Source organism: Oncorhynchus keta, chromosome 5 (assembly GCF_023373465.1).
Source record: "Oncorhynchus keta strain PuntledgeMale-10-30-2019 chromosome 5, Oket_V2, whole genome shotgun sequence".
NCBI classification, from domain to species: domain Eukaryota; kingdom Metazoa; phylum Chordata; class Actinopteri; order Salmoniformes; family Salmonidae; genus Oncorhynchus; species Oncorhynchus keta.
Window position 1 is genome coordinate 574,758 of NC_068425.1, and position 27,370 is coordinate 602,127.

The 27,370-nt window shown below is 40.7% G+C and overlaps 1 protein-coding gene across 3 annotated transcripts in view; it reads right to left on the reverse strand.

Moving 5' to 3' along the window:
• pitpnbl (phosphatidylinositol transfer protein, beta, like) overlaps nucleotides 1–20,178 on the reverse strand; it is a 33,309-nt gene extending 13,131 nt beyond the window's left edge. The window contains exons 1-7 of one of the 3 annotated variants that reach the window (XM_035770559.2): nucleotides 20,048–20,178; nucleotides 19,352–19,382; nucleotides 15,590–15,735; nucleotides 13,683–13,774; nucleotides 7,198–7,205; nucleotides 7,032–7,106; nucleotides 6,685–6,768 (exon numbers count right to left, since the gene is read on the reverse strand). In XM_035770559.2, coding sequence (XP_035626452.1) covers nucleotides 6,685–6,768; nucleotides 7,032–7,106; nucleotides 7,198–7,205; nucleotides 13,683–13,774; nucleotides 15,590–15,735; nucleotides 19,352–19,382; nucleotides 20,048–20,067 — 456 coding nt within the window. In that variant the 5' untranslated portion in view covers nucleotides 20,068–20,178. Of the gene's footprint in view, nucleotides 1–6,684; nucleotides 6,769–7,031; nucleotides 7,107–7,197; nucleotides 7,206–13,682; nucleotides 13,775–15,589; nucleotides 15,736–19,351; nucleotides 19,383–19,507; nucleotides 19,919–20,047 lie in introns of those variants that run through there. The other 2 variants (XM_052518330.1, XM_052518329.1) reach the window with 2 other exon arrangements.
• Nucleotides 20,179–27,370: the final 7,192 nt, after the last annotated feature.

The following is a 27,370-nucleotide window of genomic DNA, read 5'->3' on the forward strand; positions in this document are numbered from 1 at the left end:
ACTATGAAAGTGTAGATGCCAATCACCATATAAGTTTAAAGATGAAAAAGCCTAGGGGGTGATATAACTAGAAACGATTCGGTTGACCATTTTATGTGTGGATTAATTGTCAGAGTAGAGGACCTTGTGCATGTCAGGTAAAATAACTCAATGTTTATATCCCAGGATAAATTAGCTAGGAACAGCAAGCTAGCTAAATAGGAAAAATTATAGCTAGCAAGTGCAAGCTAACTAGCTAAATTGCCATACATGTGTAATGCTTTTCGACCTGTCCCCAAATTGAATGTAATTGGTTCAGTGTTTGTTTTGATATTTTAACCTGCGTGTCGTGATCGCGTTTGTTGTAGGGGGACAAAATAAATGTATGCACGATAGCACATGATTGCGCGCAGCCTGTTTTGGTTCCGTGTAAGGTTCCGTGTAAGGCTAAAACTGGCGGATGTAGAGAGTATAGGGATATTGTTATCCACGTCGGCAACAACGATGTTAGGATGAAACAGTCAGAGGTCACCAAGCGCAACATAGCTTCAGCGTGTAAATCAGCTAGAAAGGTGTGTCGGCATTGAGTAATTGTCTCTGGCCCCCTCCCAGTTAGGGGGAGTGATGAGGTCTACAGCAGAGTCTCACAACTCAATCAATGGTTGAAAACTGTTTTCTGCCCCTCCCAAAAGATAGAATTTGTAGATAATTGGCCCCCTTTCTGGGACTCACCCACAAACAAGACCAAGCCTGGCCTATTGAGGAGTGACGGACTCCATCCTAGCTGGAGGGGTGCTCTCATCTTACCTATGAACAGACAGGGCTCTAAACTCCTCTTAGCTCCACAATGATATAGCCAGCTTAGTGGAGTCTGCCACTAGCAGTCAGTGTAGTAAGCTCAGCTATCCCAATTGAGACCGTGTCTGTGCCTCGATCTAGGTTGAGCAAAACTAAACACGGCAGTGTTCGCCTTAGCAATCTCACTGGAATAAAGACCTCCATTCCTGGCATTATTGAAAGAGATAGTGATATCTCACATCTCAAAATAGGGTTACTTAATGTTATATCCCTCACTTCCAAGGCAGTTATAGTCAATTAATTAATCACTGATCATAATCTTGATGTGATTGGCCTGACTGAAACATGGTTTAAGCCTGATGAATTTACTGTGTTAAATGAGGCCTCTCCTCCTGGTTACACTAGTGACCATATCCCCCACGCATCCCGCAAAGGCGGAGGTGTTACTAACATTTACTAAAGCAAATTTCAATTTACAAAAATGACTGCATTTTCATCTTTTGAGCTTCTAGTCATGAAATAATAATATAATATAATAATATATGCCATTTAGCAGACGCTTTTATCCAAAGCGACTTACAGTCATGTGTGCATACATTCTACGTATGGGTGGTCCCGGGGATCGAACCCACTACCCTGGCGTTACAAGCGCCATGCTCTACCAACTGAGCTACAGAAGGACCACAATCTTTGCAACCTACTCAATCACTTTTTTTTATAGCTACTGTTTACAGGTGTCCTGGGCCGTACACAGCATTCCTCACGGAGTTCCCTGAATTCCTCAAATCGGACCTTGTCACGGCAGATAGACATTTTTTGTGACTTTAAAATTCACGTGGAAAAGTCCACAGACCCACTCCAAAAGGCTTTTGGAGGCATCATCGACTCAGTGGGTTTTGTCCAACATGTCTCTGAACCTACTTACTGCCAGTCATACTCTGGACCCAGTTTTGTCCCATGGAATAAATATTGTGGATCTTAATGTTTTTCCTCATAATCCCGGACTATCGGACCACCAATTTATTACATTGGCAATCGCAACAAATAATCTGCCTAGACCCTAACCAAGGATCATCAAAAGCCAGTAGTCTAATCTATAAGTGGCAAAAGCATGGATTAACTTTTCTGCATAATTTTTGGACTAAGTTTCAGATTTTTGCAATGTTACGAAGATGGAAAAAAGCGGTCCTTGAAATAGTCTTGATATGTTCATCAAAAGAGAGATCAGGGTCCAGAGTAACACTAAGGTCCTTCACAGTTTTATTTGAGACAGTACAACCATCAAGGTTGTCAGATCCAACATAAAATCTCTTTGTTTCTTCGGACCTAGAACTAGCATCTCTGTTTTGTCCAGGTTTAAAAGTAAAACCATTTCCTTATGTCTGAAACACAGGCTTCCAGTGAGGGCAATTTTGGTACTTCACCATGTTTCATGGAAATGTATAGCTGTGTATCGTCCGCATAGCAGTGAAAGTTAACATTATGTTTCCGGTTAACATCACCAAGAGGTAAAATGTAGTGAAACAATAGTAGTCCTAAAACGGAACCTTAAGGAACACCGAAACTTACAGTTGATTTGTCAGAGGACAAACCATCCACAAACTGATATCTTTCCGACAGTTATGATCGAAACCAGGCCAGAACTTGTCCATGTCGACCAATTTGGGTTTCCAATCTCTCAAAAGAATGTTGTTATCGATGGTGTCAAAAGCAGCACTAAGGTCTAGGACAGATGAGGAGCCTTGGTCTGACGCCATTAAAATGTCATTTATCACCTTCACGAGTGCAGTCTCAGTGCTATGATGGGGTCTAAAACCAGACTGAAGTGTTTCGTATATTATTTGTCTTCAGGAAGGCACGGAGTTGCTGCGCAACAGCCTTTTTATCTTTTATTTAACTTGATCCTAGGTCCTGGCAGTGTTGTGCAGATTCAGGACAACTGAGCTTTGGATAAATGCACAGATTTAAAGAGGAGTCTAATTTGCATTCTAATGATCATGACCTTTTTTGTCAAAGAAGTTCATGAATTTATCACTGCTGAAGTGAAAGCCATCCTCTCTTGGGGATTGCTTTTTGGTTAGCTTTTGCGACAGTATCAAAAATAGTGAGGGATTCTGATCAGTGTTGCAACTCAGACACTTCATTCAGGATAAATGTAATTAGCCTGCCCCAGAGCAGGTTAGTTCTGAAGCATTCGTTGCCATAGAAATGTACATGGCTAAAAGGTGAGCCACTTTTGTGGTACCAGTTACCCTGAATTTTGTATTTATTAGGGATCCCCATTAGCTCATCACAATCCCCGCTGTTTGGTGCACGCATTTGTTTACATTCCTGTTAGTGAGAATTTCTCCTTTGCCAAAATAATCCATCCACTTGACAGGTGTGGCAGATCAAGAAGCTGATTAAACAGCATGATCATTACACAGGTGCACCTTGTGTTGGGGACAATAAAAGGCCACTCTAAAAGGTGCACTTTGGTTGCACCACACATTATAATGCTGACTGCAGGATGTCCACCTCAGCTGTTGCCAGAGAATTTAATGTTAATTTCTCTACCATAAGCCACCTCCGTCGTTTTAGAGAATTTGGCAATACGTTCAACCGGCCGCACCACCGCAGACCACGTGTATGGTGTTGTGAGGGCAAACAGAGTGCCCCATGGTGGCGGTGGGGTTAATGGTATGGACAACGAACACAATCACATTTTATCGTGACGAGACCTATTGTCATGTCATTCATCCGCCTCCATCACCTTGTTTCAGCATGATAATGCACGGACCCATGTCACTTCAGTGCAGCTTTTGACATCATCGATCATAGTCTGCTGCTGGAAAAACTTGTGTTATGGCTTTACACCCCTTGCTATAATGTGGATAAAGAGTTAACAGAACACAGAGGGTGTTCAAACACAAACCAGGTAGAATCAGGAATTCCCCAGGGTAGCTGTTTAGGCTCCTTGCTTTTTTCAATCTTTACTAACGACATGCCAATGGCTTTGAGTAAGGCCAGTGTGTCTATGTATGCGGATGCCTCAACACTATACACGTCAGCTACTACAGCGACTGAAATGACTGAAACACTTAACAAAGAGCTGCAGTTAGTTTTGGAATGGGTAGCAAGGAATAAGCTAGTCCTAAATATTTCAAAACTAAAAGCATTATATCTGGGACAAATAATTCACTCAACCTTAAACTTCAACTATATTTCATAATGAATGATGTGGAAAGTGAGCAAGTTGAGGTGACTAAATTGCTTGGAGTAACCCTGGAATGTAAACTGTCATGGTCAAAACATATTGATACAACAGTAGCTGAGATGGAGAGAAGTCTGTCCATATTAAAGCGCTACTCTGCCTTAACACTATCAACAAGACAGGTCCTACATGCCATGGTTGTCATCACACCTTGGCTACTGTTCAGTAGTGTGGTCAGGTGCCACAAAGAGGGACTTGGGAAAATTGCAGTTGGCTCAGAACAGGGAAGCACAGCTGGCCCTTAAAAGTACACAGGGCGCTAACATTAACAACATGCATGTAATTCTCTCATGGCTCAAAGTGGAAGAGAGACTGACTTCCTCATTACTTGTTTTTGTAAAAGGTGTTGACAAGCTGAATGTAACGAGCTCATGAATATAAACTCCCCGCCCACTTAGACCGTTCCTTTAGGCTTCCAGATAGTTTGAGATGAAATAAAAATGGTCTTTAATTCTGAGTATTTTAATAGCGTAAAAATATTATCGGAACGTTATGGTCATTCAAAGACTATTTTTACTTGGGATTTAGGATGACTGTGCGGGACCTTAAACAAGGCCCACAGGAACAGTGAAAGCAAAATAGCCCCAAACATCAAAGATCCACCACCATATTTTACAGTAGGTATGGGGTTCTTTTCTGCTTATGTATTCTCATTTTAACACCAAACCCACCACTGGTGTGCGGGTCCAAAGAGGTCTATTGTCAGGTGATCTGACCATAGCACCGGTTCCAATCCAAGTGCCAATGCCATTAAGCAAACTCCAAGTTCTCCTTTGTTGGATGACATGAAAATAGAGTTCTTTGACCATGCACGCCAGTGGTGGGTATGTCATCAAAATAAGGATTCATAAGCAGAAAAGAACCCCATACCTACTGTAAAATATGGTGGTGGATCATTGATGTTGTTATGAGTCTATTTTACTTCCACTGGTCCTGGGCCACTTGTTAAGGTCAATGGCATCATGAACTTTACCCAGTACCGGGACATTTTAGTGAAAAACCTGGTTGCCTCTGCCAGGATGCTGAAACTCAGACAAATGTGGATCTTCCAGCAAGACAATAACCCCAAGCACACATCAAAATCTACAAAAATGGTCTCAGTCCCCGGACTTGACCACGGCAGGGCCGGTGTTATGGATTTTACTGAGTTACAGCCTTAGGGCTCAAAGTGGAGGAGAGATTGACTTCATCACTACTTGTTTTTATAAGAAGTGTTGACAAGCTGAATGCACCGAGATGTCTGTTTAAAATACTAGCACAGTTAGGACACCCATGCATTCCCCACAAGACACTTCACAATCCAAGAACAGACTATGGGAGGCGCACAGTACTACATAGAGCCATGACTACATGGAACTCTAATCCACATCAGGTAAATTGATGCAAGCAGTAGAATCAGATTATTATTCTTTTTTAAACCTCTTATGGAACAACAGGGACTGTGAAGAGACACGCACACACACAGGCGCTAGCACACGCACTATACACACACGTAAATTGTAATATTGTTGTATTATACATTTTCTATTATAGATATGTAGTGGAGTAATAATGCTATATGATGTACCATTTTATTTTTTGCTTAATGTGTAATGTAAGTGCCTTAATGTGTTTGGACCCCAGGAAGAGTAGCTGCTGCCTTTGCAGGAGCTAACAGGAATCCCTAATAAATAGAAAAGCAAATGTAACCTAATTTTTTAAGTGATTTGTTTGACAATCAGATGAAAACATCATGACTGGCTGAGTTCATGCAACATTAAAAAGGTAATACATTTTTACAGTACATTTTTTAATTCCATATCTACTATAAAACACTTTATTTTTTAAAACAAGGCCCAGGGAAGAAAATGCACCCCCCAATGTAAATCAAAGGCCCAACCAAATGATGCGTTATGGCGCTGGCCCTGAACCCCTTTGAAAACTTGGTTTGAATTGAAGAGGACAAGGCTGACAAGGCCGTTGAAGGCCGTTTAGTCGTGATAACCCTGGAAAAAAAGCAACTGGTACAGCCAAGTTTGCTACTATGCACTCAAATGGTAAGACAAAGTGGCCCTGACACATGAATATTGCACCTCTGCTGGAGTTCAAATCAGACATTTTTCCAGTTTAATTGTGCTGCCCAAACTCAGTTTCCACTTCCATCAACTAGGGATGTAAAACAACTGTTTACTGTTAAGTTTGGAACCACCTCTTCAATGTTGGGTGATTATCTTCATCCCACTTTAGCCTAAATGAAATGACATACATTTTTTTAATGATACTTAAACTTTTAAATTTGTCTCATCTTTACAGGTACAAGAAGAATGGCTTTGAATGTGGATGGGTTGTCAGGTTTTCATTAAAAAGAGCAACATATTCAATGTAAATATTTTATAAATTTGATAGCAGCTCCCAGGTTGAAGATCCCTGCAGCTATACATTGTTCATTTACAAAATCATGACATCAAAAACAAACAGAACAAGAGGTTTGATGTTTTTGGGGTAAGATGAGGGTAAGAGTGGTCCTAGCCTCATTGTGTAATTTTCAACAATTAAGGAATGCATTTAATTTCTTGAAGTTACAAATCAGCAACAGAACATGTTATGGTTTTAAAAATCCATTTTAAACACAAATAATTCATTTTCTCTAGAGGGGGTCTCTAAAAGGAACTTACCACATCATCAACTTGTGATCGGTCAGCGATGTCAATTGGAACAACCTCAGCCTCCTCCCATTCCTCTGGGGAAAGACCATGGGGCTTCAAAGAGAAAGTGAGGGGGACTTACACTGTTAACACGTTTCCACTGGTGTAATAACAGAATAGGAAAAAAAGTGACATCACATATACCTTCATAAATACAGAGTTTATTATCTCTGCATAAATTCATGCAGAATATATTGGTAAAGGCATTACAAATTGAGAAGATTCTGAATTTAAGAATATTTAGTTTTATTATTGCCCAATCCCAATACCGTGTTAAGTCTGCATTAGTGTAATAATTACTTGAAAAACAGTCTCACATTTTCTGTGGTCCCCATGTCTAGTTTGTGCCAGGTCTCAATCTTAATGAAAAAGTCATCCTTCATGTATTCATTCTGCGAAAAGAAAAATAAGTACAAATGTCTGCATAATGTATACACGCACACTGTAAACAAAAATAAGGTAATATAAATGAAAAACACTTACGGTCACAACTGCATAATCCCAGATTTAGAGCAAGACGAACAGGGTAGAGAGGGGAAAAAGAGAAAAGAAGTAGGAAGATACGTGATAATAGAACATTAAGGATGTTCCTACTAAAACTTTAACACGACAGTAGAATTAGCCACACATACAAATCCAAGCTATAAATCAAATACAAGTTATTTTTAAAGCTAGATACACCAAAGTTGGTGCACATATTCTTACTATAGTGGTGTGCTTCTACAAATCAAGTGAGATTGGATCGTGCCCATCCCTCCCATTTATTTGGGATTGAGGTTTATAGCGGGATCTAAACTCAGCAAAAAAGAAACGTCCCATTTTTAGGACCCTGTCTTTCAAAGGATTCGTAAAAATCCAAATAACTTCAGATCTTCATAGTAAAGGGTTTAAACACAGTGCTTCCCATGCTTGTTCAAAGAACCATAAACAACAGTCGTTAAGACACTAACAGCTTACAGACAGTAGACAATTAAGGTCACAGTTATGAAAATTTAGGACATTAAAAGAGGCCCTTCTACAGACTCTGAAAAACATCAAAAGAAAGATGCCCAGGGTCCCTGCTCACCTGCGTGAACATGCCTTAGGCATACTGCAAACAGGCATGAGGACTGCAGATGTGACCAGAACAATAAATTGCAATGTCCGTACCGTGAGAAGCCTAAGACAGCACTACAGGGAGACAAGACGGACAGCTGATCCTCCTCGCTGCGGCGGACCCCGTGTAACAACACGTGCACAGGATAGATAGATCCGAATATCACACCTGCGGGACAGGTACAGGATGGCAACAACAACTGCCTGAGTTACACCAGGAACGCACAATCCCTCCAGCAGTGCTCAAACTGTCCGCAATAGGCTGAGAGAGGCTGGAATGAGGGCTTGTAGGCCTGTTGTAAGGCAGGTCCTCACCAGACATCACCGGCAACAACATCGCCTATGGGCACAAACCCACCGTTGCTGGACCAGACAGGACTGGCAAAAAGTGCTGTTCACTGACGAATCGCGGTTTTGTCTCACCAGGGGTGATGGTCGGATTGGCGTTTATCGCCGAAGGAATGAGCGTTACACCAAGGCCTGTACTCTGGAGAGGGATCGATTTCGAGAGTCCATCATGGTCTGGGGCGGTGTGTCACAGCCTCATCGGACAGAGCTTGTGGCAATCTCAACGCTGTGCGTTACAGGGAAGGCATCCTCCTCCCTGATGTGGTACCCTTCCTGCAGGCTCATCCTGACATGACTCTGCAGCATGACAATGCCACCAGCCATACTGCTCATTCTGTGCTGGATTTCCTGCAAGACAGGAATGTAAGTGTTCTCCCGTGGCCAGCGACGAGCCCGGATCTCAATCCCGTTGAGCACGTCTGGGACCTGTTGGATCGGAGGGTGAGGGCTAGGGCCATTTCCCCCAGAAGTGTCAGGGAACTTGCAGGTGCCTTGGTGGAAGAGTGGGGAAACATTTCACAGCAAGAACTGGAAAATCTGGTGCAGTCCATAAGGAGGAGATGCAGTGTAGTACTTAATGCAGCTGGTGGCCACACCAGATACTGACTGTTACTTTTGATTTTGTCCCCTTACCCCTATGTTCAGGGCCATATTATTCCATTTCTGTTAGTCACATGTCTGTGGAACTTGTTCAGTTTATGTCTCAGCTGTTGAATCTTATGTTCATACAAATATTTACACATGTTAAGTTTGCTGAAAATAAGTTGACGGTGAGAGGATGTTTCTTTTTTTGCTGAATTAAGATAATAGTATGTAAGTAGTAATTCAAAAATCATGTTAAACACTATTATTGCACACAGAGTGAGTCCATGCCACTTATTATGCAACTTGTTAAGCACATTTTTACTCCTGAACTTATTTATGCTTGCCATAACAAAGGTGGTGGATACTTGACACATGACATTTCAGCTTTTCATTTAATTAATTTGTTTAAAAAAATTCCACTTATACATTATGGGGTATTGTGTGTAGGCCAGTGACAATCAATTTTAAATACAGGCTATAACAACAAAATGCGGAAAAAGTTGAGGTGTGTGAACACTTTCTGAAGGCACTGTATAAGCTACCTCATTACAGACCGTTCCTCATCAGTTCTGTCACTGCTCCATCATGTGTGTGCCACACAGACACTTAAGTCCTGCATCGGGTCGTATACCCACGGTTCCCCATGGGTGATCAGCAAAAAAAAAAAAGAATGTAGAGGTCGACCGATAATGATTTTTCAACGCCGATACCGATTATTGGAGGACCAAAAAAAGCTGATACCGATTAAAAAAAAAAATTGGACACATTTTATTTATTTATAATAATGACAATTACAACAATACTGAATAAACACTTATTTTAATATAATACATCAATAAAATCAATTTAGCCTCAAATAAATAATGAAACATGTTCAATTTGGTATAAATACTGCAAAAACAAAGTAAAAGTGCAATATGTGCCATGTAAGAAAGCTAACGTTTCAGTTCCTTGCTCAGAACATGAGAACATATGAAAGCTGGTGGTTCCTTTTAACATGAGTCTTCAATATTCCCAGGTAAGAAGATTTAGGTTGTAGTTATTATAGGAATTATAGGACTATTTCTCTCTATACCATTTGTATTTCATTAACCTTTGACTATTGGATGTTCTTATAGGCACTTTAGTATTGCCAGTGTAACGGTATAGCTTCCGTCCCTCTCCTCGCTCCTACCTGGGCTCGAACCGGGAACACAAAGACAACAGCCACCCTCAAAGCAACATTACCCATCGCTCCACAAAAGACGTGGCCCTTGCAAGGCAAGGGGAACAACCACTCCAAGTCTCAGAGCGAGTGACGTTTGAAACGCTATTAGCGCGCACCCCGCTAACTAGCTAGCCATTTCACATTGGTTACACCAGCCTAATCTCGGGAGTTGATAGGCTTGAAGTCATAAACAGCTGCTGGCAAACGCAGGAAAGTGTTGTTTGAATGAATGCTTACGAGCCTGCTGGTGCCTACAATCGCTCAGACTGCTCTATCAAATCATAGACTTAATTATAACATAATAACACACAGAAATACGAGCCGTAGGTCATTAATATGGTCGAATCCGGAAACTATAATCTCGAAAACATAACGTTTATTCTTTCAGTGAAATACGGAACCATTCCGTATTTCTCTAACGGGTGGCATCCATAAGTCTAAATATTGCTGTTACATTGCACAACCTTCAATGTTAGGTCATAATTACGTAAAATTCTGGCTAATTAGGCGGCCCAAACTGAACTGTTGCATATACACTGACTCTGCGTGCAATGAACGCAAGAGAAGTGACACAATTTCACCTGGTTAATATTGCCTGCGAGCTAACCTGGATTTATTTTAGCTAAATATGCAGGTTTAAAAATATATACTTCTGTGTATTGATGTTTATGGTACACAGAGCAACGATACACACCGCATTGATTATATGCAACGCAGGACATGCTAGATAAACTAGTAATATCATCAAACATGTGTAGTTAACTAGTGATTATGATTGATTGATTTTTATAAGCTACGTTTAATGCTAGCTAGCAATTTACCTTGGCTTAATGTATTCGCGTAACAGGCAGGCTCCTCGTGGAGTGCAATGAAAGGCAGGTGGTTAGAGCGTTGGACTAGTTAACTGTAAGGTTGCAAGATTGAATCCCCGAGCTGACAAGGTAAAAATCTGTCGTTCTGACCCTGAAAGAGGCAGTTAAACCCACCGTTCATAGGCCGACATTGAAAATAAGAATGCGTTATTAACTTACTTGCCTAGTTAAATAAAGGTGTAAAAAAACATATACACATATATATATATATATTATTATTTTTTATTTTTTTTTAAATCGGCCAAATCGGTATCCAAAAATACAGATTCCCGATTGTTATGAAAACTTGAAATAGGCCCTAATTAATATGTTTTTTTTTATTATTATTATTATTATTATTATTTTTTTTTTTTTTTTTGAGTAGTGTACTAAAGTGTTTTAGTTTGAATTCAGTTTGAATTAAGCCTAAACTATTTGATTATCTAAACGATATTGAATGTAAGGGTAGGCCTATATTGTTTTGTTATGTCGATTATAGGCTTTCATTAGGTAAGAAGGCTAATTAGAAGGCTATTTTTCCTCAAAGTGATTTGAGTGATACATCACATTTTGAAAAGATTTCTTAATTCATGGCATGGTTTCCTTTTATGCAAATGTTGAATAGACAGGCAGACAAGTTTATTCAAGCAAGAAAGAAGAATAGTAGTAATAATTATTATTATAATAAATCTTACTACTCTGGAGTCATATAAACAATTAAACAAATTGATGTTATATGACGGGTAACGGACCAGCTCTCATAATAATTACAGTGGGGTAAAAAAGTATTTAGTCAGCCACCAATTGTGCAAGTTATCCCACTTAAAAAGATGAGGACTGTAATCTTCATCATAGGTACACTTCAACTATGACAGACAAAATGAGAAGAAAAAAAAAATCCAGAAAATCACATTGTAGGATTTTTAATGAATGTATTTGCAAATTTTGGTGGAAAATAAGTATTTGGTCAATAACAAAAGTTAATCTCAATATTTTGTTATATACCCTTTGTTGGCAATGACAGAGGGCAAAGGTTTTCTGTAAGTCATCGCAAGGTTTTCACACACTGTTGCTGGTATTTTGGCCTATTCCGCCATGCAGATCTCCTCTAGAGCAGTGATGTTTTGGGGCTGTTGCTGGGCAACACGGACTTTCAACTCCCTCCAAAGATTTTCTATGGGGTTGAGATTTGGAGACTGGCTCGGCCACTCCAGGACCTTGAAATGCTTCTTACGAAGCGACTCCTTCGTTGCCCGGGCGGTGTGTTTGGGATCACTGTCATGCTGAAAGAACCAGCCATATTTCATCTTCAATGCCCTTGTTGATGGAAGGAGATTCACTTAAAATCTCCCGATACATGGCCCCATTCATTCTTTCCTTCCTTTACACAGATCAGTCGTCCTGGTCCCTTTGCAGAAAAACAGCCCTAAAGCATGATGTTTCCACCCCAATGCTTCACAGTAGATATGGCGTTCTTTGGATGCAACTCAGCATTCTTTGTCCTCCAAACACGACGAGTTGAGTTTTTACCAAAAAGTTATATTTTGGTTTCATCTGACCATATGACATTCTCCCAATCTTCTTCTGGATTATCCAAATGCTCTCTCGCAAACTTCAGACGGGCCTGGACATGTACTGGCTTAAGCAGGGGGACACATCTAGCACTGCAGGATTTGAGTCCCTGGCGGCGTAGTGTGTTACTGATGTAGGCTTTGTTACTTTGGTCCCAGCTCTCTGCAGGTCATTCACTAGGTCCCCCCATGTGGTTCTGGGATTTTTGCTTACCGTTCTTGTGATCATTTTGACCCCACGGGGTGAGATCTTGCGTGGAGACCCAGATCGAGGGAGATTATCAGTGGTCTTGTATGTCTTCCATTTCCTAACAATTGCTCCCACAGTTGATTTCTTCAAACCAAGCTGCTTACCTATTGTAGATTCAGTCTTCCCAGCCTGGTGCAGGTCTACAATTTTGTTTCTGGTGTCCTTTGACAGCTCTTTGGTCTTGGCCATAGTGGAGGTTGGAGTGTGACTGTTTGAGGTTGTAGACAGGTGTCTTTTATACTGATAACAAGTTCAAACAGGTGCCATTAATACAGGTAACGATTGGAGGACAGAGGAGCCTCTTAAATAATAAGTTACAGGTCTGTGAGAGCCAGAAATCTTGCTTGTTTGTAGGTGACCAAATACTTATTTTCCACCATAATTTGCAAATAAATTCATTAAAAATCCTACAATGTGATTTTCTGGATTTTTTTTCTTCTCCCTTTGTCTGTCATAGTTGAAGTGTACCTATGATGAAGATTAAAGGCCTCTCATCTTTTTAAGTGGGAGAACTTGCACAATTGGTGGCTGACTAAATACTTTTTTGCCCCACTGTATATGTGTCAGGTTGCAAATAAAATAATCTGTCCCGATGTCTGGTATCGGGCTCGGAATTGATGTGGCCGGCGTGGAACAGGCGCAAGTCCAAAACACTGACCAGTACAGGACTCCAACATACACACCTGTTCCACACTGAAGCTCCACCATAAGGATTATTAGAACATATCTGCCTGCACTTACCCTCTTGCCCAGGCATTCAAAAACATTATACTTAGTCATGATTCGTCCAGTTGGCGCATTCGATTTTGAGCTATAGCAAAACTTTTGTTAAAGCAGTTTGTTTTTCACACATTTTTGGGTTACGATTACCATCCTGTATCACAATGTTTTATGGGTACATTATCACGATAGGACAAACCTATAGATTACTGCTTTTTTCGAGAAGAAATTGTGACCACAGAAACAGGGAAAACCAGATACTATGAATATTATTCACTTGAGCAGGAAACTCAATCAAACCCCTCTCACACACACACACACACACAGCCCTGAACACTCACTGGTGCGACAATAGGGGTAGGCATTCCAAGCTTTCTCGTGGAAGACAAGGGCTCCCTCTGGAGCAAACATCTGGATGAAACTGGGTACCTTGCTGTAAGAGTGAGAGGATAGAATGGATTCAATCATGCAACAAAAACAGTTTTGAGTTATTGTTTTAACACAAAATGTCCTCCAAGTAGGGTTCTTATACTTTCAACACAGGTGGAAAGAATCAAAACAATCAGTAACAATTTTTTTCTTGAAAAGGTCACTAATAGTAAAAGTAATTGAAAGTTCTACATACTCAACTAGCTAGTTACCCTCTGACTGAAGCCATTTTCCAGTGACAATGGTTTGTTCTGTATTGGGATTTCCAGCAAACCATTTTTATGCAAAGTCCTCTTGTACCCCAAAACTTACTTGAACTGCAAAGCATGTATTGGGGACCAGCGTTTATCACCGTTTGAGGTGTGGAAAGCCCAGCTCACCCCTTTATGATGTGGTTTTCTCAGTCTACAAGTTGACAAAAAAAGCTACTCATAATAGGTTGTGTTCAATACACTGCAACTGTTACAAAAGGGGGGGAAGTGATCAATTCTCTCTGGCTACAGATTTGCATTTTGACAGACAGGCAAAATGTGTGAATGTGTACTTCCACTTTAACCCAGCGCTTAGTAGAGACCATTTATTTTTATAAAATTAGAAAACATATACCCGGCACTTGACATGGTTGGATAGAATTAGAGTAGGTCTAATAAACATATGGATGATGTTAAGCCACGTGATATACAGATTAGTGTTTCCTTTATTATGAGGGATACAAAAGTATATTGAAAGCAGGTGCTTCCACACAGGTGTGGTTCCTGAGTCAATTAAACAATTAACATCTCATTATGATTACAGTCATGTATTAAAACACCCAGTTGCCCATTATTTTTGGCAACCATGGCTAGAAGAGATCTGAAGAGGGGTCTCAAAGGAGTATAGAGGGTTTAAAGGGTGTGTGTGTCAGTCACCAGATCCTAACCCAATTTAACTTTTAGCCTGCGATAGAGTTTTCCACCACCACCAAAACACCAAATGGTGGAATTTCTCCAGGAATAATGGTGTTGCATCCCTCCTATAGAGTTCCAGACACTTGTAGAATCTATGCCAAGAGGCAATGAAGCTGTTCTGTCGACTCGTGGTGGCCAAATGCCCTTTTAAAGACACTTTTTGTTGGCGTTTCCTTTGTTGTGTTGGCCTACCAGCGAAGAAAAGCTGAATAAATTACAGAGCTTGGTCATTTCCAATAAGCAGTATGGGTGGGGCTCTGTCTATGAGATTGTTTGAAACATGATATGGTGGTTACCACTTTATTATATATCCCCTTAACCATACTCTCATCATGTACACTTTCCACTTCCAATCTGTGAAATGTTGGCTAGAGATATTGGAGTGGGCAAGTTTAACCATTTATTAGAAAACGTTCACATATAGTGTATTGAAACCTAATTCATCTTAAAAAATTCTAAAATGTTCAATTCCAACACCCTATTTCACTAGTCTGTAACGTCAACTACTTCTAAACAAATGTATTTTGTAAATTACGCTGCTAGCTTAGATGATCATTGTACAATGCCAAAACTGAACTGTTTCACTCCATTTCTTCTTGATCTGATTGTAAAAATGCATAGGTTAGCCTAATGTTTTCTTGCTCACTTAATAGGAAAATGTTAATACAGATTGTTACGCTTCCATAAAAATTAAATACATTAAATCCCTAACTGTTGAGAAGTATTTACCTCCCTAGCAGAACGCATCTCGCAGCGGTTTTTACACTTTGAAGTAGGCTAATAGTGAAGTAGGCTCATTGCATGCAATAGACAAAAAGGACAGCAAATGTGTAGGCCAGATACACCAGATGTATTTTTCCAGAAGTACTCACCTGTGTATGTGGTAGATCTTGTGCGTGTATTGGCCTTTCTCTCCATCCTTTTCATATGGTTCATTTCGAAGCACTTCAATACCCTCTCCTCCTCCAGTGTTATTCTTGCTAGCCTCAGCAACAGAGAACAGCTGGCCGACCTGGTACTGTAAATGAGTGAAGATGTTACATAAGTATGCATGTGTAGCTAATGTAGCCAGGCCTCCCACCAGCTTAATCAGTTCACAGCATGAGAAATAAAGACACGGAAGTTGGTATTCGATGTGGTAGATCCTGAAATACACTGAACAAAAACAACAATTTCAAAGATTTTACTGAGTTAGAGTTCATATAAGGAGATCAGTTAACTGAAATACATTCATTAAGCCATAATCTATGGATTTCACATGACTGGGAATACAGATATGCATCAGTTGGTCACAGATGCCTTAACAAAAAGGTAGTGGTGTGGATCTGAAAACGAGTCAGTATCTGGTATGACCAGCATTTGCTTCATGCAGCGCAACATCACCTTACTTACCCTATTTTTTTATTGAAGTGTCATGTACACGTTTAAAGTGACGTTTAAATACAAAACAAAACTGACAATACAACTTTCATAAGTTACATACCAATAAAACAAAAAATAAATGTAAAAGACTAGCCTGCTGGCCTTACTGAGTTGATAGGAACATTAGTCCGAGCTATTTAGGAGGGATATCACACCTGGCACAAATGATTGTCTAGTTCTGTTTTTTTCTGCTGAGGGATGCCCTATACCTGCGCCCAGAGCGGAGTAGGAGTAGTTCAAAGTCCGGGTACAGGGGGTGGCTTGGGTCTAAAATGATTTTGTGAGCCTTGCAGAGAGCCCTGACCATAAAGATCTCATCCAGGTCTGTCTGTGTGACTCCAAGTACCTTACTTGCTGTGGTGATAATCCTTCTCAGCAGATTTCTCTGGCTGACAGTGGCATTGCCAAACCAACAAACAATACAAACATTTCAAATACTCTCAATGAAAGATTTGTAAAATAGAGATTTGTAAAGATTTGTAAAATCTCCTTCGCTTATAGGGCTCTATTTTTGGCTGCCATAGGCACATTAGTTTGCAATTTCATTGTGTAAAAACTGGCCTTCTGGCATTTTTCATCCCTAATGTAAATGCCCCACTGGCATTTACCTGTCTAACAAACAGCTCACTTGCACTGTCGTGTGAGGGGGCAATATTTGAGATGTGTCCTTAAAAACATGAGCAAAAGTGACAATTTCACGCAGCACTAATGGGAAGTTAAGACTCACAAAAAGCAGGTCTTAGCAGTAATGCAGTTGATGACGGCATGGATTTTGAGAGCAGAAGTGCAGCCTATCCAGCCGTGACGCACAGCGAGTGCCCATTGGAGATCAAATTCAAATCAAATGTATTGTTCTCATAAACATATTTAGCAAAGTTATTGCGGGTGCAGCGAAATGCTTGTGTCCCTAGCTCCAACAGTGCAGTAGTAGTGTTCCATTATTAAAGTGAATTTTATGCAGGTGAATCTCATATTTAGGAACTATTGGATCCCCCCCCATTTTATTTAATTAAGAACCAAGTATTGCCTCCCCTCCCCTTAATCAAGGCTGGTTTAGCAGCATCATATAGGTGTCGTTTTATCCCGTCCATTAGCCAACTAGCCTATAAATAAATGAGTTTTACTGAGCGTGCTTTGAAATATTTAGCTTGTTTGAGTAGGCTTTCCATCCCCATTTTCAAAGAGGGCCCCTCGTCCGATTACCAAAGACACGCACACTCCTCCGAACTATTCAAACCTCATAGGCAATGATACAATTGACAGGAGCTAGTTTGTACGTGCGAATGTAATGCATAAAGACATTTAGGCCAACATGTGCACACATGCCATGGAAGGAGATAAGCATGATATCATAAATTGCTTCTGACCCGATCCTAATTAGAAAGTGTTGTTGGTTTAAAATAATTATTACGAATATTCACCATCCATGGGTTTATTGTGATAAAGTAGGCTGCTACATGTCTCGATGCAATGCAATTTCATCTGCTATTTCTGGAGTGCAAATATTAAAGTCGGTAAGATGGGTCCATACTGTTTATAAACATTACATTTGCAAGTAGTACAACAGTGAGTGGACAAGTCCCCTTTATATTGGATCTTTATCCTGCTACTGTGAAAAAGGGAGAAATTACAGCATCTGTAAATGTATTTAGACATATCCTATTTAAAAACATGTAATTTAGTTTTCATTCGAATTATAGTCTTTATCAATAGCCTATTGAATTTAAATCATGCTTATTGACTACATTTGGCATGTCCATGTCCAGACTGTAATTAACAGTAGGCCTAGACCCGAAATCAGTGAAAATGCCATAGCCTATCTAACAATGTATGTCCATATTGAAGAAATGCAATTAGAACTACAGCTGAAGTCGGAAGTTTACATACACCTTAGACAAATATATTTAAACTCCTTTTTTCACAATTCCCGACATTTAATCCCAGTAAAAATGCCCTGTTTTAGGATCCCACTTTATTTTAAGAATGTGAAAATAATTATTTATTTCAGCTTTTTCTTCTTTCATCACATTCCCAGTGGGTTAGGTCAGAAATGTACATACACTCACTTAGTATTTGGTAGCATTGCCTTTAAATTGATTAACTTGGGTCAAACGTTTCATGTAGCCTTCCACAAGCTTCCCACAATAAATTGGGTGAATTGTCCCATTTCTCCTGACAATAGCTGGTATAACTGAGTCAGGTTTGTAGACCTCCTTGCTCGCACACACTTTTTCAGTTCTGCCACTCCAATACCTTAACTTTGTTGTCCTTAAGCCATTTGGGAAGTATGCTTGGGGTCATTGTCCATTTGGAAGACCGATTTGCGACCAAGCTTTAACTTCCTGACTGACATCTTGAGATTTATATTGACATTCAATATATCCACATAACTTTCCTGCCTCATGGTGCCATCTATTTTGTGAAGTGCACCAGTCCCTCCTGCAGCAAAGCACCCCCACAACATGACGCTGCCACCCCCATGCTTCACATTGGGATGATGTTCTTCTCCAGCATGCCAGTGGCCTTCAAAAGTGAGCATTTGCCCACTGAAGTCGATTATGACGAGCATGCAGATGAGATTCCCTGAAACGTTTTCTGACAGTTTGTGCATAAAATTCTTTGGTTGTGAAAACTCAGTTTCATCAGCTATCCAGGTGGCTGGTCTCAGACGACCCCGCAGGTGAAGAAGATGGATGTGGAGGTCCTGGGCTGGCATGGTTGGTCTGCGGTTGTGAGGCCGGTTGGACGTACTGACAAATTCTCTAAAACATTGGAGGCGGCTTATGGTAGAGAAATTAACTTTAAATTCTTTGGCAACAGCTCTGTTGGACATTCGTGCAGTCAGCATGCCAAATACTTGCTCCCTCAAAACATCTGTGGCCTTGTGTTGTGTGAAAAAACTGCATATTTCAGAGGCTTTTTATTGTCCCCAGCACAAGATGCACCTGTATAATTATCATGCTGTTTAATCACATTCTTGATATGCCACACCTGTCAGGTGGATGGATTATCTTGGCAAAGTTGAAATGCTCACTAACAGGGATCTAAACAAATGTGTGCACAAAATTTGCGATAACTTTTTGTACTAATGTTAAAATTTTGGGATCTTATTCCAGCTCATGAAACATGCACCCAACACGTCACATGTTGCGTTTATATTTTTGTTCAGTGTATGTGTTTGGCTAAACGAAATATTGAAACCATGCTCTTACCTCTTCAACTGAACAGGGCAACAACACTTGGCTATCAAGAGATGGAGGATAAAGAAAACGGACATACAAGTCAATACAATTGGATAAGTAGTTGTGTTAACATTAACAGAGTTTACTCAAATCCACAATATGTTGAGTGAAGTCGGCTATACGGACCATTGTATGGTATCATCAGCTCGTGCTATAGTAGATTACATTCCACACGTTAGCATCGCCGCTAGCTTGCTACGAACCAAGGACAGGTTCGAAATTGGCTATCCGTAGAGCCGCTATCCCGTTAGCTATCTAGAATCAGTGGCTAGATAACGTTAGCTATATTTCTACACTAAGTAACGTCAGCTAGCTATCTCCGATCATTCAACATTTCTGAAAACCTGTTATCGGCTCAAGGAGTGCCATATTGTAGTGATATCTAGCTATGCATGTCCCACAATTGCGAGTTACATTAGCTAGTCTAATAGACAGCCAGTATTATCGAACACAAACATTGACATAGCTTTACTAGCTGAAGCTGGGTGGCTACCGTAGTAGCTAGCCAACCGCTTACGTTACCTCGAACCAAATCACTGCTTCAAATTCCTCCTTGCATTAGCTATGTTATGCATTAAATAACACATTTTTATATATTGTGATAACGACTAAGAGTCATGATGGACGCTATGATATAAATATAATTCGCGTGCATAAAGTACTCACTATTCCTTTATGAGTACCATCCCGAACGTGTACTGAACTGCTTCTTCTTTAAATTTGTATTGGCGGATCACAACTCAGGCGCATATACCGCCCCCTACTATACTGGATGGCTTGTGTACATCGCCGCGGGCCGCACAGAGTGTCTCGCTTGTAGGCGTGCTGGCAGCATATAGCAGCTTTTCGATTGTGCATAAAGAATTCAGCATAGCAAGTTTGTATGAAGGTCTAGTTATTAAATGGGTAATTAGTGTAATCCATTTTCGATGTCATGAATTTATTCACAGATAAATAGTAAATAGTTTCTAATCATTCACATGGCTGGGTGAACCTATTCAAGTAAGTAAATACTTTTCAAAAATGTTAAAACAAACTATGTATTATTAGCTAACTAGCTACAGTGCATGCTAACTCAAATGAGCTAGCTAGTTGTGAAGTTGGCTAGCTATCTAGCCAACTTCACATACTGTATAGCTAGCTAAGTGAATGAAATATCACAATATACCTACAGTTGAAGTCGGAAGTTTACATACACCTTAGCCAAATACATTTTACATTTAAAACATTTAAAATCACAATTCCTGACATTTAATCCCAGTAAAAATTCCCAATCTTAGGTTAGTTAGGATCACCACTTCATTTTAATAATGTGATATGTCAGAATAATAGTAGCGAGAATGATTTATTTCAGCTTTTATTTATTTCATCACATTCCCAGTGGTTCATAAGTTTGCATGCACTCAATTAGTGTTTGGTAGCACTGCCTTTTAAATTGTTTAACTTCGGTCAAATGTTTCATGTAGCCTTCCACAAGCTTCCCACAATAAGTTGGGTGAATTTTATAATAATAATAATATATATGCCATTTAGCTGACGCTTTTATCCAAAGCGACTTACAGTCATGTGTGCATACATTCTACGTATGGGTGATCCCGGGAATCGAACCCACTACCCTGGCGTTACAAGCGCCATGCTCTACCAACTGAGCCACAGAAGGACCCATTCCTCCTCACAGAACTGGTGTAACTGAGTCAGGTTTGTAGGCCTTGTTGCTCGCACACACTTTTTCAGTTTTGTCCACAAATTTTCTATAAGATTGAGGTCAGGGCTTTGTGATGGCCAATCCAAAACTTGACTTCGTCCTTAAGCCATTTTGCCACAACTTTGGAAGCAATCTTTGGGATCATTGTCCATTTGGAAGACGCATTTTTGACCAAGCTTTATCTTCCTGACTGATGTCTTGAGATGTTGCGTCAATAAATCCACATAATTATCCTGCCTCATGATGCCATCTATTTTGTGAAGTGCACCAGTCCCTCCTGCAGCAAAGCACCCCCACAACATGATGCTGCCACCCCCGTGCTTCACTGTTGGGATGGTGTTCTTCGGCTTGCAAGCATCCCACTTACTCCTCCAAACATAACGATGGTCATTATGGCCAAACAGTTCTATTTTTGACCAGAGGAAAGTATGATCTTTGTCCCCATGTGCAGTTGCAAACTGTAGTCTGGCTTTTTTATGGCGGTTTTGGAGCAGTTGCTTTTTCCTTGCTGAGCGGCCTTTCAGGTTATGTTGATATAGGACTCATTTTACTGTGGATATAGATACCTTTGTACCTGTTTTGTCCAGCATCTTCACAAGGTCCTTTGCTGCTGTTCTGGGATTTATTTGCACTTTTTGCACCAAAGTACGTTCATCTCTAGGAGACAGAACGTGTCTCCTTCCTGAGTGGTATGACTGCTGCTTGTTCCCATGGTGTTTATACTTGCGTACTATTGTTTGTACAGATGAACATGGTACCTTCAAGTGTTTGGAGATTGCTCCCAAGGATGAACCAGACCTGTGGAGGTCTACAATTTTCTGAGGTCTTGGCTGATTTCTTTTGATTTTCCCATGATGTCAAGAAAAGAGGCACTGAGTTTGAAAGTAGGCCTTGAAATACATCCACAGGTACACCTGCAATTGACTCCGATGTTGTCAATTCGCAAATCAGAAGCTTCTAAAGCCATGACCTCATTTTCTGGAATTTTCCAAGCTGTTTAAAGGCACAGTGAACTTAGTGTATGTAAACTTCTGACCCACTGGAATTGTGACACAGTGAATTTTAAGTGAAATAATCTTTCTGTAAACAATTGTTGGAAAAATGACTTGTGTCATGCACAAAGTAGATGTCTTAACCGACTTGCCAAAACTATAGTTTGTTAACAAGAAATTTGTGGAGTGGTTGAAAAACTAGTTTTAATGACTCCAACCTAAGTGTATGTAAACTTCCGACTTCAGCTTTAACTTCATATTAGCTAGCTATCTTGATGTATTTATCACTGTAAAAAAACGAACTCCAAATGCAGTTGTAGGTAGCTAGCTAACAGCTATGGAGGAGGGTGAAACGAGAGCAGCCCCAACTGCCGGTAGGCAGGATGCTTTGCTAGATAGGGCAGGTACTTTCGTGTAGTTCCTGTCCCTAGAAGTGAGGATGGAGATAATAGCAACATAATATTCAGTGTGGTGAATTTGACTATTATCAAGTCTGTTTCTTGTGAGGTTTTCTGTCCTCAGATAAAGAGAGCTATGAAAGCCAGTCTGCATATGAAGAAGTCCCAATGAAGAGCAGTGGTTCTCAGTCCTGGGGACTCAAGAGGGGCACATTTTTGTTTTTTCCTTAGCACTGCACAGCTGAATCAAATGATCAACTCATCATCAAACTTCAAGTGTTATTTATGTATTCATTTGTGACACTATCCTTGATATGATCCTGTTGTTGTCACTTGTCACGTGTTATTGAACATGTGTGCCCATGCATCTTTTAATCCAGTGATGTAAATATCTAACTATTGTTTTTCATATTCCAACAGATGCCTTGTAACTGGAGATTTCTTCAAAACGATTGCCTACAGTTAATGTGTAGGGCACTGCAAGGTTGGGTGACCAGGGCCATCTGGGACTGCCTCCTGGAGGAATTCAGGTGTGTGAAGGCTACCTTTTTGTTCTACATAACTTCATGAGGATGGACACGAGGACCAGGAGGGGATCTGCAGCTCACTGCCGTGTGCCAGAGAAGCCTGCTGCGCTGCACAATGTTTCAAGGATGGGGTCCAACAACGCAGCAAGAGTCAAGCTGTGTGCTGGAGATATTCACCTCCTACTTCTTCGAAGAGGGTGCTGTTCCCTGGCAACACCATAGACTACACTATGCACAACCAAATAATCTTTTAAGAGCCATTCACATTGCAATAAGAGTATTCTTCCATTTACTTAGCTATTTCAACTGCAGTTATTAAATTCACAGTTTCTCTCCCTTTGATTTCTACTTTTCAGATGAGGGTGCTGTTTAGGTAAGGGTGTGATGTCTCTACAAAAACAACAGGCTCTTTTTAAGAGTCATGCATGTTGAAAAATGTAGACACCCTATAACCCACACCTACACACTTGTGTATCAATCTGATTGGTGGAGTGTGTTGTGCAGTAAGCAGGCTCAGGTGTGTTACTGTGACTCCTTCCACTTTCAAATAATAAGCAAGAGGACCAACCATGGAGAATAGTAAGAGATTTCTTTATTTCTATTTACACTACCGTTCAAATGTTTGGGGTCACTTAGACATTTCCTTGTTTTTGAAATAAATGTTTTTTTCTGTCCATTAAAATAACATCACATTGACTAGAAATACAGTGTAGACATTGTTAATGTTGTAAATGACTATTGTAGCTGGAAATGGCAGATTTTTTAAATGGAATATCTACATAGGCGTACAGAGGCTCATTATCGGCAACCATCATTCCTGTGTTCCAATGGCACGTTGTGTTAACTTGTTAATCCAAGTTTATAATTTTAAAAGGCTAATTTATCATTAGAATATTATTTTGCAATTATGTTAGCACTGCTGAAACCTGTTGTTCTGATTAAAGAAGCAACACATCTCACCTTCTTTAGACTAGTTGAGTATCTGGAGCATCAGCATTTGTGGGTTTGATTACATGCTCAAAATGGCCAGAAACAAAGACCTTTCTTCTGAAACTTGTCAGTCTATTCTTGTTCTGAGAAAGGAAGGCTATTCGATGTGAGAAATTGTTAAGAAACTGAAGATTTCGTACAACACTGTGTACAACTCCCTTCACCAAACAGAGCAAACTGTCTCTAACCAAATCAAATTTTATTGGTCACATACACATGGTTAGCAGATATTAAGGCCAGTGTAGCGAAATGCTTGTGCTTCTAGTTCTGACCATGCAGTAATATCTAACAATTTCGCAACAACTACCTTATACACACAAGTGTAAAGGAATTAATAAGAATATGTACAAATAAATATATGGATGAGTGATGGCCGAACGGCATAGGCAGGATGCAGTAGATGGTATAGAGTACAGTATATACATATGAGATGAGTAATGTAGGGTATGTAAACATTATATAAAGTGGCATTGTTTAAAGTGGCTAGAGATTTGAGTCATTATGTTGGCAGCAGCCACTCAATATTAGTGATGGCTTTTTAACAGTCTGATGGCCTTGAGATAGAAGTTGTTTTTCAGTCTCTCAGTCCCAGGTTTGATGCACGTGTGCTGACCTCGCCTTCTGGATGATATAGCAGGGTGAACAGGCAGTGGCTCGGGTGGTTGTTGTCCTTGATGATAATTTTGGTCTTCCTGTGACATCGGGTGGTGTAGGTGTCCTGGAGGGCAGGTAGTTTGACCCTGTTGATGTGTTGTGCAGACCTCACTACCCTCTGGAGAGCCTTACGTTTGTGGGCGGAGCAGTTGCTGTACCAGGCGGTGATACAGCCTGACAGGATGCTCTCGAATGTGCATCTGTAAAAGTTTGTGAGTGTTTTTGGTGACAAGACAAATTTCTTCAGCCTCCTGAGGTTGAAGAGGCGCTGTTGCACCACCTTCACCACGCTGTCTGTGTGGGGGGACCATTTCAGTTTGTCCGTGATGTGTACGCCAAGGAACTTAACTTTCCACCTTCTCCACTACTGTCCTGTCGATGTGGATAGGGGGGTGCTCCCTCTGCTGTTTCCTGAAGTCCACGATCATCTCCTTTGTTTTGTTGACGTTTAGTGTGAGGTTATTTTCCTGACACCACACTCCGAGGGCCCTCACCTCCTCCCTGTAGGCCATCTCGTCGTTGTTGGTAATCATGCCTAACACTAGTGTCGTCTGCAAACTTGATGATTGAGATGGAGGCGTGCATGGCCACTCAGTCATGAACAGGGATTACAGGAGAGGGCTGAGAACGCACCCTTGTGGGGCCACAGTGTTGAGGATCAGCGGGGTGGAGATGTTGTTTCCTACCCTCGCCACCTGGGGGCGGCCAGTCAGGAAGTCCAGGACCCAGTTGCACAGGGCGGGAACCAAGACCCAGGGTCTGGCGAGTTTGGAGGGTACTATGGTGTTAAATGCTGAGCTGTAGTCGATGAACAGCATTCTTACATAGGTATTCCTCTTGTCCAGATGGGTTAGGGCAGTGTGATTGCGTTGTTTGTGGACCTATTGGAGTGAGTCTAGGGTGTCAGGTAGGGTGGAGGTGATATGATCCTTGACTAGTCTCTCAAATCATGATGACGGAAGTGAGTGCTACATGGCGAAAGAGGAGTGGGAGGCTGGGCAAGAGGACAAGTACATTAGTGTCTAGTTTGAGAAAGACGCCTCACAAGTCCTCAACTGGCAGCTTCATTAAATAGTCCCCGCAAAACACCAGTCTCAACATCAACAGTGAAGAGGTGACTCTGGGATGCTGGCCTTCTTCAGATACAATGGGAAAGAAATTCTACTTTGAAGGTTGATAAACTCGTAACCCCACTTTTGAGAAAATGGCCTTTGAATGTTTCAGTAAACCTACTGTCGAACTATTCTTTGTCTGCACCCATTCAGCATCTTTCACACCCTCTTAAGCCTTAGCCCCACCCATCTCTTTAAGGATTCACGTGAGGCCATGTGGTAAACACACACTATATCAAATAAAAGTTTGTCACATGCACCAGGTACAGAATGTGTAAACGGTACAGTGAAGTAGTTACTTGCAATATCAAAAACAAAGTGTCCAGATAAAAATGTCATAATTATTAAATGACACGTACCTGACACACTTGTCTAAATTGATGGGTCATGTGAAGGAAATGCTATAACCACCCCCCAGTCACATCTAGTTAAGTGGATGGATCACTATTGTCTAGACAATAAAATAGATGGCCGTAATCACCCCCAGACACACCTGGCTAATTTGATGGGTCATGTAATAATCCACCTGAAGTGGAATCTTTTGTTTAGACATGTAGCTAGCTAAGTAGCTAAACAATAAACTGGCATAATCCCAACTCATACTACTACCAATGCAAAACATTGTCCCTTCCAAGCTGTTTAAAGGCACTGTGAACTTAGTGTATGTAAACTTCTGACCCACTGGAATTGTGATACAGTGAACTATATGTGAAATAATCTGTCTGTAAACAATTGTAGGAAAAATGACTTGTGTCATACACAAAGTAGATCTCCTAACCGACTTCCCAAAACTATAGTTTGTTAACAAGAAATTTGTGGAGTGGTTGAAAAACAAGTTTTGATGACTCCAACCTAAGTATATGTAAACTTCCGACTTCAACTGTACAAGAACACACACATACATGTAATAGTGCCAGACATGCACACAAACATATACAGTTGGCATTGCTGTTATGATTTTAGTTGTCCTTGATGTCCTTTGTTTTAAAATGATATATACTGCTCAAAAAAACAAAGGGAACACTAAAATAACACATCCTAGATCTGAATGAATGAAATATTCTTCTTAAATACTTTTTTCTTTACATTGTTGAATGTGCTGAAAAACAAAATCACTCAAATTATCACTGGAAATCAAATGTATCAACCCATGGAGGTCTGGATTTGGAGTCACACTCAAAATGAAAGTGGAAAACCACACTACAGGCTGATCCAACTTTGATGTAATGTCCTTAAAACAAGTCCAAATGAGGCTCAGTAGTGTGTGTGGCCTCCACGTGCCTGTATGACCTCCCTACAACGCCTGGGCATGCTCCTGATGAGGTGGCGGCTGGTCTCCTGAGGAGGGATCTCCTCCCAGACCTGGACTAAAGCATCCGCCAACTCCTGGACAGTCTGTTGGTGGATGGAGCGAGACATGATGTCCCAGATGTGCTCAATTGGATTCAGGTCTGGGGAACGGGCGGGCCAGTCCGTAGCATCAATGCCTTCCTCTTGCAGGAACTGCTGACACACTCCAGCCACATGAGGTCTTGCATTAGGAGGAACCCAGGGCCAACCGCACCAGCATATGGTCTCACATGAGGTCTGAGGATCTCATCTCGGAACCTA